The following is a 16,707-nucleotide window of genomic DNA, read 5'->3' as shown; positions in this document are numbered from 1 at the left end:
CTGTTAGTTTTTCTGTTCTATAAATCATAACTTTACAGAACAGAGGGTAATGTTAGGATTTAAGATTTTTTTCATTGTAATAAATGAAAACTTTATTTTTATCTACTCTCAAATTATAAAGAAAAGAATTTCTGGGAATTAGTTTGAAGAGCTTAGCAGTGGAAAGCTTGAGTTTAATGTAATATGTATAGATACAGATCATTATAGGTCCCATGAGATGAGAAAACTAAGAAGTTACTAACATGTTCAAGGTCACACAGCTAGTGAGTACTCCTGTGCTCTTAAGGCAAGAAAATGTACAGGTAAATCATTATATTAATAGAGATTTCTAACATAGAGAATTCTAAACTGAAGTGAAAAACATAATTGTTAAACCAGTAGGAAAAAAAGTATTTTAAGAATATCTTGAAGTCTATGGGCATCTTGATTTATTAGGTGAGCAAAATGAAGAAACTTGCCATTATCCAGATTTTCCATGGACTATGTAGTGGTATTTTGTATATTTTGATATACAGCCTGTATTTGACTTTGACTTCTTTGCCAACTGAACATGGCTACTCTGTAGGAAAGTTTGCATCTTTTGCATGAATATGGTTTTAGTTTCCTATTTTCAATTTGAACCTTAAATTTACTATAATACAATGTATTAGACTGAAATTTACTAAAAAAATCTACAAAATCCATTTAGAATTAATTTATAATTTTGATTTTAAGCTCTTAAAGTTTTATATATATGCACATGTTCTCATATGTGTGCACACCCATGTCCTTACACACAAATATGCACATACCTTTATGATCTTCTTTTCTTAGCATTTGACAGCCCTAGAGAAGTTCCCAGTTCTTTTCTTTTCCATGTGCCATTTTTTAGGCTCAGTGGTGTTTCTGAAGTCTTGAAGGACATGTCACATTCATGAAATAATCATTAAATTTGTCATGACCAAGCATATATTTTATCAATAGGTCAATGAAAGGAATCACGATTTCTAATAATTATGTAACAAGAAGCTAAAATTCTTCAAAAAAATAAAAGAGTTGTATTTTATTTCTATTTCTACTCTGTGAAAGTATTGTGAAGGTAGTACACATTGTTTTCTCTTAGAAACCTAAAAATATCCTAGGCTGTCAACCCAAAAGATTCTTACTATGAGATGGAGTTGCTAGAAATATTGGGCGTTATTTCTGGGTGCTACGGTGTCCATGAGAGTTTTCTTGGCTGCTTTTAAGTGTTATTTATGGGTGAATATAAGGGAAATTCTCTGAAGTGCTTATCAGCTTCCAGGTATTCTCCTCTTCTTAATTCTTACTGCTTTTGAAGGTGCGACTGTCATGTTATCATCATGATGGTTACCATTTACAGAATGCATGTTGTGTGTTAGTCTAAGTACTGTATGTTTCTTGGTCTGAGCCTCTCAACTCTATAAAATAGCTATTACTCCATTTTGCAGGTGGGAAAGGCAGGAAGTTACTAACATGTGCAAGATTAAACAGCTAGTGAGTACTCCCATGCTCTTGAGGCAACAAAATGTATAGGTAAATCATATTGCTAAAACAAACAAAAGAAAGGTTTCTAAAATTTAAAACTTAATTTTTCTACTTGATCATGATAAATAATCTTTTTAATATGTTGAATTTGGTTTGCTAGTATTTTGTTGAGGATTTTTACATGTATGTTCATCAGAGATGTTGGCCTATAGTTTTCTTTTTTTATTGTGCCTTTGTCTGGCTTTGGTATCAGCGTGATACAGATCTTGTAGAATGAGTTTGGGAGTATCCCCTCTTCCACTATTTTTTTGGAAGAGTTTAAATAGGATTGGTATTCTTTGAATGATTGGTAGAATTCAGCAGTGAAGCCATTGGGTCCTGGGGTTTTTTTTTTTTTTTTGATGAAAGACTTTTTATTACTGCTTCTAGCTTGTTACTCAGGTTTTTAATTTCTTCCTAGTTAAATTTTGGTAGGTTGTATGTGCCTAGGAATTTATCCATTTCTTCTGTTTTTCCAATTTATCGGCATATAGTTGTTCATAGGTATTCTCTAATGATTTTTTGGATTTCTACAGTATCAGTTGTAATGTCTCCTTTCTCATTTGTGATTTTATTTGGCTCTTTTCTCTTTTTTTCTTAGTCTTCCTAAAGGTGTGTCAATTTTGTTTATCTTTTCAAAAAAACTTAACTTCATTGATCTTTTGTATTTTTTTGGTATAAATTTCATTTATTTCTGTTCTCACCTTTATTATTTCTTTTCTACTAATTTTGGGTTTGGTTTGCCCTTGTTTTTCTAGTTCTTTGAGATGTATTGTTAGGTTGTTCATTTGAAGGTTTTCTACTTTTTTGACGGAGGCACTTATTGCTATAAACTTTCCTCTTATTACTGCTTTTGCTGTATCCCATGGGTTTTGGTATGTTGTGTTTTCATTTTCATTTATTTTGAGAAATTTTTAAATTTCCTTCTTAATCTCTTCATTGACCCACTCACTGGTCATTCAGGAGGTTATTGTTTAATTTCCATGTGTTTGTATGTTTTCCATTGTTCCTCTTGTTGTTGATTTCTACTTTTATTCTATTATGGTCAGAGAAAATACTTGGTAGGATTTCAGTTTTTTTTATTTTTTATTTTTAAAGACTTGTTTGATTCATCATCGACAAATCAATAAATGTGATACATTATGTCAACAAAATGAAGGAGAAAAACTATATGATCATTTCAATTGATGCTGAAAAAGCATTTGATAAAATTCAACATCCTTCATGATAAAAACCCTTAAAAAACTGAGTGTAGAGGGAATTTACCTCAACATGATAAAAGCCATATATGACAGACACGTAGCTAATATACTGAGTGGGGGAAAAACTGAAAGCCTTTGCTTTTAAGATCTGGAACAAGACAAGGATGCCCACTTTCACCACTGTTATTCAACACAGTACTGGAAGTTCTAGCTAGAGCAATCAGAGAAGAGAAAAAAATAAAGAAGTCGACAATTATCCTTGTTTGCACATGATATGATCTTATATCTAGAGAAACCTAAACACTCCGCAAAAAAACCATTAGAACTGATAAATTCAGTAAAGTTGCAGGATACAAGAGCAACATACAAAAATATGTAGTATTTCTATATGCCAACAGTAAACAATCTCAAAAAGAAACCAAGAAAATAATCCTGTTTACTACAGCTACAAATAACATACCTAGGAATAAACTTAAAAACGTAAAAGATCTCTGTAATGAAAACTATAAAACATTGATGAAAGAAATTGAAGAGAACAGAAAATGAAAGATTTTCCATGCTCATGGATTGGAAGATTCAATATTGTTAAAATGTCTATACTACCCAAAGCAATCTGTAGATTTGGTATACTCCCCATCAAAATAATAATGGCATTCTTTGTAGAAATAGAAAAAATAATCCTAAAGTTTATATGGCATCGCAAAAGACCCAGAATGGCCAAAGCCATCCTGAGCAAAAAGAACAAAACTGGAGAAATCACATTACCTGACTTCAAAGTATACTGTCAAGAGCTGTATAACCAAAACAGCATAGTACTGGCACATAGACCAATGGAACAGACTAGAGAACCCAGAAGTAAATTCACACATCTATAGTAAACTTATTTTTGACAAAGATACCAAGAATGTTCAGTGGAAGAAGGACAATCTCTTCAATAAATGGTGCAGGGAAAACTGGTTACCCATATGCAGAAGAATGAAACTATTAGACCCTTATCTTTTGCCATGTACAAAAACAAAATCAAAATGGATGAAAGACTTAAATCTAAGACCTGAAACTATGAAAGTACTAAAAGAAAACATTGGGGAAGTGCTTCAGGACATTAGGCTGGTCCAGGACTTCTTGACTAATACCTCTACAGCACAGGCAACCAAAGCGAAATTGGAGAAATGGGATCACATCAAGCTAACAAGCTTCTGCACAGCAAAGGAAACAATCAAAGTGAAGAGATGTTTGGAAACTACCCATCTAATAAGGGATTAATGAAAGACTAGAATATATAAGGAGCACTAACAACTCAATAGGAAAAAATCAAATAATCCAGTTTAAAAAATGGGCAAAGGATCAGAATAGACATTTCTCAAAAGAAGACTTACAAGTGGCCAACAGGTATATGTAAAAATGTTCAACATCTTTAGTTATTGGAGAAATGCAAATCAAAAGTACAATGAGATATTTCATTCCAATTAAAATAGCTTTTATCAAAAACACAGGCAATAGTAAATGCTGGCAAAAATGTGGAGAAAGGGGAACCCTTGTACACTGTTGCTAGGAATGTAAATTAGTGTAACCATTATGGAGGTTCCTCAAAAAACTGAAAATAGAATTACCATATGACCTAGCAATACTACTGTTGGGTATATATCCAAAGGAGGGAAAATCATTATATTGAAAAGATATCTGCACTCTCATGTTTATTGCAGCACTATTCACAATAGCCAAGATTTGGAATCAACCTAAGTGTTCATCAGCAGAGGAATGAATTGTACATAACTGTATGCAACAAAATATTATATAGCCACAGAAAGAATGAAATTCTGCCATTTGCAACAACATATATGGAACTGGAGGACAATGTTAAGTGAAATAAGCCAAGCACAGAAAGATAAATCTCATATATTCTCACTATTATGTGGGAGCTAAATATTAAAAACAATCTCATGGAGACAGGAATTAGAATGATGATTACTAGAGTCTGGGAAGGGTAGTGGGGATGAGGATAACGTAGGGATGGTTAATAGGTACAAAAATATAGTTAGATAGAATAAACTATATTTGATGGCACAACAAAGTGACTATAATCAAAAATAAGTTAGGGTATACTTTAAAAATAACTAAAATAACTAACAATAGAATTGGAATGTTCCTAACACAAAGAAATGGCAAATACCTGAGACAATAGATACCCCAAATACCCTGATTTGATTAATTCACATTGCATGCCTGTATCAAAACATCACATGTAACCTACAAACAGCCTATGGTACTGTTAGGTACCCATAATATTAAAAATAAAAAATAAAATTTTTTAAATAAATTTTTTGTCCTAAAAGCAAGGTTATGCACACCTAATAATTTTATGCAAATAAGTAATAAACTACAAATGACCATTCAAAGTTGTACTGAACACTTTGTTCTTTGTTGCCTTGTAACTAAATCAGTTTTACTATGGTCAATTTTTTTCTTCTGTTAAACATGAAATCTTACCCATAAACCAACCATAGTCTTTTGGTAATTATGTTAGCTATATTTTGTTAAACAGTAATTATTTTAATTATCTCCCAGCTAATGATCCCTTTGTATTTAAGAAATTACATGGTTAGGTCTTTGTCCCAATAGAGGCCTCCGTATTGGTGCTCTGGGACTTGGACCCTAGCTCGAGCTAGTCAATTAAAAATAAAAAAAAAAAAAAAAAAAAAAAAAAAGAAATTACATGGTTATAATGATTTTTTCTTTGATGTCAAATGAGAAAGTGCTTTGGGTATACACCCAAACCTACATACTTTATTTTAGCATTTTAGAATAATGCAGATTTAATCACTTATGATAACCTACCAAACATTTCCACGTGAGTTATTATTAAACAATGTAAAGAGTAATTTCTTCATTTTTTCATATAAAAAGTACATGCACATTAACTGTGAAGGAAAAGTAAAGTGGTTTTTTTTTTCTGAACTAGTTAATAAGTTTGTCAACTAGAAGATTTGAGTTGTGTTCTGGGAATACAGATAGAAATAGTAATAGATGTGTCTCTATGAATCAGTTAAATTAGTTGACAGTTGATGAGCGGGTGACTGTGTATAATGGAAAACACTGAAATTGGAACCAGGAGTCATGGATCTGCCTCTGGCATTTGCAGTCCCTGGTTATGTGGTTTTGGGCAAGTCAGCTAAGTCCTTGTGCTTCTGAATATATTAAAAAAAAACATGATCATGCTTATGGACTCTATCCACATAGCTCACTCTGTGTGTGTGTGTATGTGTGTTTGTATAAAACAGAAGATTTAAGTCAGAGTCAGAATGCTTCAAAAAATCTCTTAAATGTCTTTAATTTCTCCATGCAATAATCACTTATTAAATTTTTTAGCATTCTTTCTGAAGAGTAAAACATTTAATCTGCTTTTTAAAATTCCTGGGGTTTCTGAAAAACCTAGAATAGGTTTTTCATAGAACTATAAATGAAATAGATAACTATATGAAATAGAGAACTATAAATGATAACTATATGAAATAGAGAACTATATAAATGATAACTATATGAAATAGAACTATAAATGAAGAAGTTTATATTGCATGTAAAGTGGTGTATATGAAGTTATGTTATACTGCTGTAATACCCACACAGTCAGTGGGGAGTGGGGGGAGGCAGGTTCACTGTTAATATCCTGGCAAACATTGCTGTCAGTAATAGTTTTAACGAAATAAATAACTTAGTGATTTTGGACTATCACCAGAATCAAGAAAACTAGCTGAGGAAGTCAGTTCTTTGTTCATACTTTCTAAAAAGTGAGCTCATTATTGAGACTTCTGAAAGACTGAAAAATAAACTGTAGATATTTAATCTTTTCCAATTAGTATTGAAGACAATGTAAAAAAAATTAGCTGTGTAAGTCAAGATTCAGCTCATCATTTAAATATTCATATTTGAAGGCAGAGCTAACTTAAATTAGGTTACTTAAGCAATTGCACTGACAGCTATTACTGTAAAGATTTAAAAGTTGGTATATGTGTCTTTAATCTTTGTAATTCTAGGAAGGAAGCCTAGGAATTTAGAGATCATTAATAGCACTCCTCATTTCAATGTCTTTCCATTTGTTGGAATGATATTACTTGAAAGTCTTTTTCTGAATTATATACATTTTTTGAAATTGAAATATAATGTATACCATTATGTCTATATTATGAATTTTCTTTAGAAATTATACAATTGGAGACAATATGTGTATGTTGTGTTCATTTAGCATTAGGAGCTAGAACTAATATGACTAGAGTAAACATTTAGAATTCTTGGTTTTATTGTTTAGTATCTCAACATATTTATTTACTTATTAAAAACAGTAGTTAGTGTGCTATCTTTGGAACAGTAAGATAGTGGATAAAAGCTTTACCTGCCCAAAAACCTTATAAAGTAGTTACAAATAGGGCCGGGCACGGTGGCTCACACCTGTAATCCTAGCACTCTGGGTGGATTGCTCGAGATCAGGAGTTCGAAACCAGCCTGAGCAAGAGCAAGACCCCGTCTCTACTATAAATAGAAAGAAATTAATTGGCCAAATAATATATATATATATATATATATAAAATTAGCCGGGCGTGGTGGCACATGCCTGTAGTCCCAGCTACTCAGGAGGCTGAGGCAGTAGGATTGCTTGAGCCCAAGAGTTTGAGGTTGCTGTGGGCTAGGCTGATGCCATGGCACTCACTCTAGCCTGGGTAACAAAGTGAGACTCTGTCTCCAAGAAAAAAAAAAAAAGTAGTTACAAATAATACATTCATAATATAGTGATGTGCCATTCTATTTTTAATATTGTAGAACATTAATTAGATATACAGATCACGCATACACAATTACCTTGCTATATGTAACTAATTTGACAGCATGAACTTTTGAACCCATCATTCTTTCTTTTTTTATTTCTTCCTTAGTTATGTAAGTTTACATTAGAAAATATGATGATTAGAAAGAAGGCTAAAATCACCTGTAGATAATCTGATAATGTTTAGGCAAAAGTTCTATCTTCATCTTTAGAATAGGAGTGATCATAATTTGTACCTTACAGGATTATTGTGAGGATCTATAGCATCTATTGTTTAGAACATCTGGTACTCTATAGTAAGCACTTAATGTTACTATTATTATTGTCTACTGATGAACATGATAATGGTATTTGTGTGAACATTTTCACTAGAGTATAGTTTATAATTGATAAAAAACTATAAACAATATAAAGATACAGTAATGTACTAATGGTACATCTATTTAAGGAGTAATATGTTGCCACGAAAAATGATGTAGAGATATTGTTATTGAGATGAATAGAAGCCCAATATATATCGTAATGAAAAAAGCAGTATGAAGAGTATGATCCCTTTTTGTAAAAAACAAAATAGCTAAAAGTTTTAAGAAACCGCTAAAGGCCAAGTGTAAGCTAGCCTGAGACTACAAAATTTCTGTAAGTAGCCCTGAAGGGAGAGCTCATGTGTACTCTCTATATACTTCACTGAGTGCTCTGAGATAGATTATAGGCAAGATGGGAGAGAACCCTTAAGTGCAGGCCTAAGTCAGGAGAGCAGCTACCAGTGTGAGAAAGGCACCAAGCCTGGATTTTCTTCTCTCCTACAGAACAAAGGTTAAAGATCCTAGTATAGAAAACCCTTCCAAGGGAAGGAAACAGATTTTAAAAACCACCTATTTAGGGGAAGGGCAGGAAACCCTTATCAAATCTCCTACCTCTGGTGGAGGAAAGGATCCCTGAGAAAGTCTTGTTCTTGATATACAGGGACAAAGGACCTACCTGGGACAGGGGCTGAATAGAGTAACAAAGAATGCCTCCCCACCCTTAGACTAGCAAGCATCAATAAACAAATGTCAAAAGTGTGGAGATGATTCAATAACATGTAGAGAGACTTTCTTTAAGGCATAGGTTCTGAGCAAAAACCTAGAACTGAGGGTGGAAAAGAGCATTTCCAGTACATAGTTAGTTTTTTTTTTTTTTAAGACGGTCAATAATATTTTAAATAAATTAAAAATAAGAATAAAATTTATATTTACCTTCATTTGTTACAGAGAAAACATTTAAACAACTCACATCCACCCTAAGCACAAGGTAATGCCAGATAAATTTTAATCTAGTGCTGTGCTGAGAGTAACCACAGCAACAGTAAAACCCAAACAGCTCAACTACTGACTAGATTGACTTATCTCCACACACTAAATTTCTAGCAGAAGATGAGACATGCCAATTCTCAGACATATGTATCATTTATCTCAGTCTCTATGTTCCTACATAAGGTGTCTGTCTTTTAACCAAAAAAAAAAAAAATGATATAATAAGAAAACAAGAAATATGCCAACATACCATCAAGAGACAAAGCAATCAACAGAACTAGACTCAGGTACAATGCATATGTCAAACTATTAGATCAGGAATTTAAAATAACTAGTTAAAGGCTCAAGTAAAAAGGTGGAAAATATGTACCAACAGATAGAGAATATCAGCAGAATTGGAAACTATAAGAATCAAATGGAAATGCTAGTAATGAAAAATTTGGTACCAGAGATAAAGAAGAATATTAACAGATTCACCAATAGATTCCACAAAGTTGAGAAAAGAATTAATGAATATGAGGATAAATCACTAGAAATTATCCAAACTTATCCCCAGAAAGAAAAAAGAATGAAGAAAAAAAAAAATAGACTATCCAAGTGCTGCTACAATTTCTAATTGCTCTAATACATGAAAGTGGAATCCCAGAAGTAGAAAGACGGAGAAAAGTGGATGGGATGTAGGGGGTGGTGGTCTTGGGAACATAGAAAAAATATTTTTAGAGTTAATGGCAACTATTTTGCAAAAATAATTAAAGACATTAAACTATAGCTTCAGGAATCTCAGAGATACTAGGGAGGATAGATACCCCTACCCTCCAAGAGTCAAACACACACGCATCAAGATATGTAAAACTCAAACTGCTAAAAAACAAAGATAAAGAGAAAATGTTCAAGGCAGCCAAAGGAAAAAAGAAATAGTAGATACAGAGGAACAAAGATAAGAGTTACAGCAGACTTCTTATCTGGAATTATGTAAGACAGAATACAATTGAGTGGTATTTTTAAAGTGCTAAGAGTTAAATGGAACAAAAATATCTTTCAAAAATAAAGAAGAAATAAAAACTTTGAGATAAACACAAACTGAGAGAACTTATTACCAGTTTACCTCCTCTACAAGAAATATAAAGGAATTTTGCCATGTTGAAGCAGTACAATACCAGACAGAACCTTGGATTTACACAAAGAATTGGGAGCACTGGAAATGGAACAAATGAAGGTAAATATAAAATAAATTTTATTCTTATTTTTAATTTATTTAAAAGAGTATTGACTATCTTAAACTATGCACTGCAAATCTATAACATATATAAAAATAAAATATATGACAGTACCACAGTACCAAAGGATAGGAGGCAGAAATTGGGATAATACTGCTGTGAGGTTCTTGCACTGCATATGAAATGGTATGATATTATTTGAAGGTACACTGTGACTAAAGAAATATATTATAAATCCTAGGGAAGTTACTCAAAAATATAGAAATTATAAAGAAAAAGTCCATAGTACAGATAAAATAGAATCATAAAAATATTACAAAAACAAGGCAGAAAAGAAACAGCAAATGAGCAGATGGAAAAAATAGAGAACTGGCAAAATAGTAGATTTTAATCTAAACAAATTAAAAATTATATGAAATTAATGAAATGTAAATGCTCTAATTATAAATACAAATTTAAAGAAAGATGATCAGTTTGCTAAAAAGGTAGACTCAATTATATGCTATCTATAGGAAAGGCAGTTTAAATAAAAGATATGGGAAAATTATAATTAAAAGGATATGAAAAGAGGTACAATGCAAACACTAATCAGAATGCTGGAGTAGCTATAAATGTGAGATGAAGCAGACTTCAGAACAAGGAATATTACTAGTGATAAAGAAAGACATTGCATAAGGACAAAGAGGTTACCTTACCAAGAAGACACAGCATACACATAGCATAAAGGATGTGTATGCAACTAAAAATTAGAGCCTCTAAACATATTAGGTTATTAAGTATGAAATGTCCAATTTCCTTAAGCACTAAGTTTGACAATTGACATTTCTGATATTTTACTTTGACACTTCTTATTTTATGTTTATTGTGAAGATGTATCCTCAGTGTTTCAAATGCACATTTTGACTTGTGATTACCTTTCACATTTTTTAAGAGCAATTTTTATGAAACCATGAATAAGTTGAAAATTTGTGTTATTTTTGAATATGAGTTCCATTGTGGAACCAACGCAGTGCGGACAGCTTGAAATAGCAATGAAGTATTTGGGAAGGATGTGACTAATGAATGGGTACGTTGATGGGTTGAGAAGTTCCATTCTGGTGATTTTAATCTTGAAAATGAGCAATGTGGGTGACCTGAGACCAAGGTGGATAATGATGAGCTGAAAGCTGTAGTCGAAGCGAATCCATCTCAACCTATGCATGAATTAGTAGCAAGGCTTGACATTACTATTCCAACAATATTGGACTATTTGAAACAAATTGGCAAGGTAAAGAAGCTGGATATTTGGGTTCCCCATAAACCCGAATGAACATCAGCAGAGAAATTGTCTCAAAGCTTGCCTTTCCTTGCTGTCACGACATAAAGGCAAATCATTTCTGCACTGTATTGTTACATGTGATGAAAAATGGATTCTTTTTGACAATCACAAGCATTTGGCACAATGGTTGGATAGAGATGAAGTGCCGAAATGCAGTCCAAAGCCAAATATTCATAAAAAAAAAAAAAAGCTAATGCTGTGTGTTTGGTGGTCCAGTGCTGATATTATCCACTACAGCTTCATGAAACCTGGTCAATCAATTACAGCAGATGTCTACTGCAACCAGTTGGATGAAATGAGGATGATGCTTGTGATGAAGCAGCAGAGATTGACCAATAGAGGCAGGCCAATCCTCTTGCAAGACAGTGCTAGACCACGTGTCATACAAACATTGCTGCTGCAACTACAGAAGCAGGACTTGGAAACTCTGTCATCCACCATATCACCAGATTTTGCACTGACTACTACTACTACTAGGCTTTAGACCACTTCTTGCAAGGAAACATATTCAATTTTCAAGAAGCTGTGGAAAACACCTTTTGTGATTTCATTGCCACTAACTCTCCAGACTTCACTGCTTTCATAAACAAGCTACCACTAAGATGGAAAAACTGTGTCGATAGTTTAGGCACATACTTCGATTAATTATATTACTTCTTGTTAGAGATATAATAAACTACACTTTTGATTTGAAATTTGACATTCCATATTTAATGACCTAATATGTACTGATAGAACTGAAGGGAGAAATAGACAAATCTACAATTATAGTTGGAAATTTCAACACTCAGTAATGAATAGAACAAGTAGACACAGAAAATTAATAAAGACATAGAAGACCCAAATAACACTGTCAAATAACTTGGCCTTTTTGATGTTTATGGACTACTCCAACAACAGCCAAATATACATTTTTTTTCAAGTGTACATGGGATATTCATCAAAGTATACCATAATCTGTATCGGAAAATAAACCTTAACACATTTTTAAAAATTTAAATCATACAAAGAATATTTTCTAACCATAATGGAATTAAGTTAGAAACCAATAACAAAAAAATTCTGGAAAATATCCAAAATATTTAGAAATTGAACAGCATACTTCCAAATAACTGATGGATCAAAGAAGAATTCACAGGGGCAATTAGAAACCATTTTAAATTGATTGAAAATTAATGAAAATAGCAGAATTTACAAGATGCAGCTAATGGAGGGGTTAGAAAGAAATCTATAGCACTAAATGCTTGTAGTAGTAAAGAAAAAGCTGGGTTTAGAGAGAAACTGTAGCACTATAAGCTTATAGTAGAAAGGATAAAAAGGCTTCAAGTCTTTTTTACCTTAAGGTAGCCAAGGAAGAGAAAATTAAATCTAAAGTAAGTGCAATGAAGAAATAACAGAGATAAAAGCAGAAATCAATGAAATTCATTATTTTACTAGAGGTCCTAGCCAATGCAATAGGGCAAGAAAAGGAAATAAATGGTCTATGGATTAGAAAGGAAGATATACAACTGTCTCTCTTAGAGGGCATGACTTTTTACCTAGAAAATGTTTTATTAAAAAATGGGGAAAGCAACACCCAACTTTACCCTCTGACCTTCAGAATGAATATAAAAATATTTTATAAAAAATATTTTTTTAAGCCGGGCGCGGTGGCTCACGCCTGTAATCCTAGCACTCTGGGAGGCTGAGGCGGGCGGATTGCTCGAGGTCAGGAGTTCGAAACCAGCCTGAGCAAGAGCGAGACCCCGTCTCTACTATAAATAGAAAGAAATTAATTGGCCAACTAATATATATATAAAATTAGCCGGGCATGGTGGCGCATGCCTGTAGTCCCAGCTACTCGGGAGGCTGAGGCAGAAGGATCGCTTGAGCCCAGGAGTTTGAGGTTGCTGTGAGCTAGGCTGACGCCACGGCACTCACTCTAGCCTGGTCAATAAGCGAGACTCTGTCTCAAAAAAAAAAAAAAAATATTTTTTTAAAAAGTGGGGAAAGGGATAGTATTTAAAATGAAATAAAAGACAAAGACTATTGGAAATGTTCCAAGTTAAAGGATTCTAAGGAGGCATGATCAGTAAATTATCTGCTCTGATTAGATCCTAGGGGATAATGCTATAAAGTCTATGACTAGATCAACTAAAGAAATGAAAATATAGGAGTATAGACAAAAGTATTATGTCAATATAAAATTTTGAGGGTGATAATTACACTGATGTTAATGTAACAAAATTCCTTAGTCTTGGGAAATACTGCAGTATTTAGAAGTAAAGAGCCATGATGCATATAACTTACTCTCAAATGAAAAATATTTTGGAGAGGAGGAGAATCTAAGCACAGATGAGAAAACACATGCAGATAGAATGTCAGACAAATCTGGATGGTCCCTGTACTATTCATGTTTTTTGCAATTTTCTTTAAATTTGAAAATATCCCCTTCCCCCAAAAAAAGTTTTCAAAAATGTCAAAAGAAGAAGACCATCATACTCGAAGTTACAAAACACATTTATTACAGGTGTGTTTGGTAGTAAGCAACCTTAAGGTATGAGGTGTAGTATGTTTTCCTCCAGAGCAAAGAGCAGGTTTACTTACTCCTTGCTATAAAATAATGCCAGTTCAATGTTCCTCTCTTGTAATGCAGCCTGCTGCATGTGCAGCCATCCATCCTGACCCTCAGTGTTTCCCTCATGAATTGGTACAAATATATTGATAATCATGCTCCTTGCTGTGCTATGAGTAATAAAGTCCTTTTTCTCTGACCCAAAAATCTCATGTCTTTTGCTAACACCATGAACAAGTAGCAGTTTAACTTATTAAATTGAAAGAGTATAATCAAATTCCATACCTAACAATCTTGTCTTCTGAACATGTGCTCCTTGTTTTTATTTCAGTTTTTCTCACACTGAATTCTTTGCCAGAAATACCTTTCCATTTTACCTGTCACACCTTATACATTCTTTCAGTGTATTACTCTGGCTTAGTAATTTTTTCCTCCCCAGATTTTTAGAAAAATTTTTTCTCTACTGTTCATTAACACTCCTTCCCTTTCTTCCTTTACTCCATTTCTTTCTCTTTCATTTATTTCTTCTCTCTTCCCTTTTTCTCTCCTTCCTTATCTTTCTCTTATTTGAATGTAATCAGATTGTGACAAATTTCTGATTAGCCTGTCTGTGAGAATGGATACCCAAGCATAGGATTCATTTATGTATGCCTGATTGATTCTTATTATGAGCAGCTGAAGTGTTCGCAAACATATTTTTGAAACCCCCATAAAAATTATAGCTTTATTTTAGGTTAGTGTATTATTTACATAAATTGAAAGTACTAAGGGTAGGATTGTGGAATTTTCAGGGTTGGAAGGAATCTTAGAGATCATTCAGAGTAAAACTCACATTCCTAAAGACTAGGTCATAATTAGTCAAATCTATTAAATATTATCACTAAGCAAGGTATGTCACTGTTCTTTTTCTTCTCATTGTGGTTCTGGTCATTATAATTTTGTCATACTCCTTTAAATTAATTTTTTTTTTTGAGACAGTTTCACTTTGTTGCCCAGGCTAGAGTGAGTGCCATGGCGTCAGCCTAGCTCACAGCAACCTCAAACTCCTGGGCTCAAGCAATCCTACTGCCTCAGCCTCCCGAGTAGCTGGGACTACAGGCATGCGCCACCATGCCCGGCTAGTTTGTTTATATATATATATATATATATATATATATATATATATTATTTGGCCAATTAATTTCTTTCTATTTATAGTAGAGACAGGTCTCGCTCTTGCTCAGGGTGATTTCGAACTCCTGACTTTGAGCAATCCTCCCACCTCGGCCTCCCAGAGTGCTAGGATTACAGGCGTGAGCCACCGTGTCCAGCCTAAATTAATTTTTGTTTTATGTCCTAGTGTTATTAATTGAAGATGAAAGTTATAAAGTCATTTGGATTATCACTAAATTAGTTATTGTACCCATGTGTATTTTGTGAAACACTCTTGGCCAGATTTGGCTTTTGTGGCACTATTGAAAAGGTGATTCTAAAATATCTAGCCTTATGAGAATTAGTCCTCTGCTTATTAGGATCTAGTCTACTAAGTTACCATTAAAATCTTTCTCTTGGTCACTTAGGCTATACACCATAGTGATTAAGATCATTGGACTCTAGAATCTGATTACTTGAGTTTGAGTCCCAATCTGCCACTTGGTAGCAATGTGACCTTGGTTGTGTTACTAAATCTAATCGGTTTGTGCTTTGATTCCTCATTTGTTGAACTGGAGTAGTTGTACCTACTTCATAGGTTACTGGGAGATTAAATGAATCAATATATGTAAAATGCTTAAAAGAATACCTGGCATAAAATAAGTGATACATACTTTAACTCATGTTATTATTTACTAAAACATAGCTAATAGGCCATGATAATTTTTATGTAACTTGTCAGCCTAAGTAGAAGGATAGTTTATTCAGGTCATCAGCATCAGAGAGATTAATGGCATTCTTGTTTATGTTATCAGGGTTTTTTTCCCTCCTTGGAGCTTATTCTCTCCAAGGAATTCTTTTTTACCAAGGCTTATCACTGTATAGTTTTCTTCTACCCGCTCTTCTTGGTGTGTTTTGTATGCTACATGTTTTTTGTGTATGTGTTACTTTTTAAAAACAATTACATGTAACAATTACATTTTAGTGGCTTTTAAATAAATATTCAGCTCCATGAGTCTGTGCTATGCAGATGAAGATACGTAAATATTTTCAGACGTGCACTTAGCGATGTATGGCACATAACCTGATGCTTGGTTATATATTTCCACTTTACTTGCTTTTAACCAATATTCTTACATGATCCTGTGCTAGATTATGGTTATTAAAAGTATTAGACCATAAGAATACAAGTATGACCATACATTGCTTTTAAGAATAAATGATCACACAGAAACGTGGTCTAAGTAAAATATTCTCTTTTTTAATTATGTAGTCCTCTTCGCCATCCTCATCACAGCCTCATTCTAGCCACTGCAGAACGAAGGCCTCATCATTGTGTCACCATGCATCCCTGCCCTGGGTCAAACGTAACCATGTAGGCCCTGCAAAAGCTACCAGTCCATCTCTCCGTCTCCGTCGCTGGCGACCCTTCTTACGTCTACCATCTTTGGGTCTCCATTCTGTTGTAAGTGTAGTCAATCTTCCATCTCTTCTTCCAGTGATAAGGGCAATCTTTTTTTTTTTTTTTTTTCCCCAACGTCTTCAGTCTTCAGAGTGCTTTTCTCTTGGTTCACTCAGCCATTAGCTTTTTCTCCCCCAATAAGATTGCAAGCATACTTCTATGCTTTGCATTCTAGCTTGACTTTCACCACT

General features: G+C 33.5%; 1 protein-coding gene across 6 annotated transcripts in view; it reads left to right on the top strand.

Annotated features, from left to right (window-relative positions):
• UCHL3 (ubiquitin C-terminal hydrolase L3) overlaps positions 1–16,707 on the top strand; it is a 60,174-nt gene that overhangs the window by 26,057 nt on the left and 17,410 nt on the right. For 3 of the 6 annotated variants that reach the window (XM_076009368.1, XM_076009367.1, XM_076009366.1), the window contains one exon: positions 16,328–16,654. The exons of the other annotated variants lie outside the window; for them this stretch is intronic. In XM_076009368.1, coding sequence (XP_075865483.1) covers positions 16,328–16,639 — 312 coding nt within the window. In that variant the 3' untranslated portion in view covers positions 16,640–16,654. Of the gene's footprint in view, positions 1–16,327; positions 16,655–16,707 lie in introns of those variants that run through there. 6 annotated transcript variants of the gene reach the window in all.

The sequence above is a fragment of the Microcebus murinus genome, chromosome 13, assembly GCF_040939455.1.
Source record: "Microcebus murinus isolate Inina chromosome 13, M.murinus_Inina_mat1.0, whole genome shotgun sequence".
NCBI lineage: Eukaryota > Metazoa > Chordata > Mammalia > Primates > Cheirogaleidae > Microcebus > Microcebus murinus.
The sequence above is the reverse complement of the archived record's forward strand: the minus strand, read 5'-3'. Positions and strand labels throughout refer to the sequence as shown.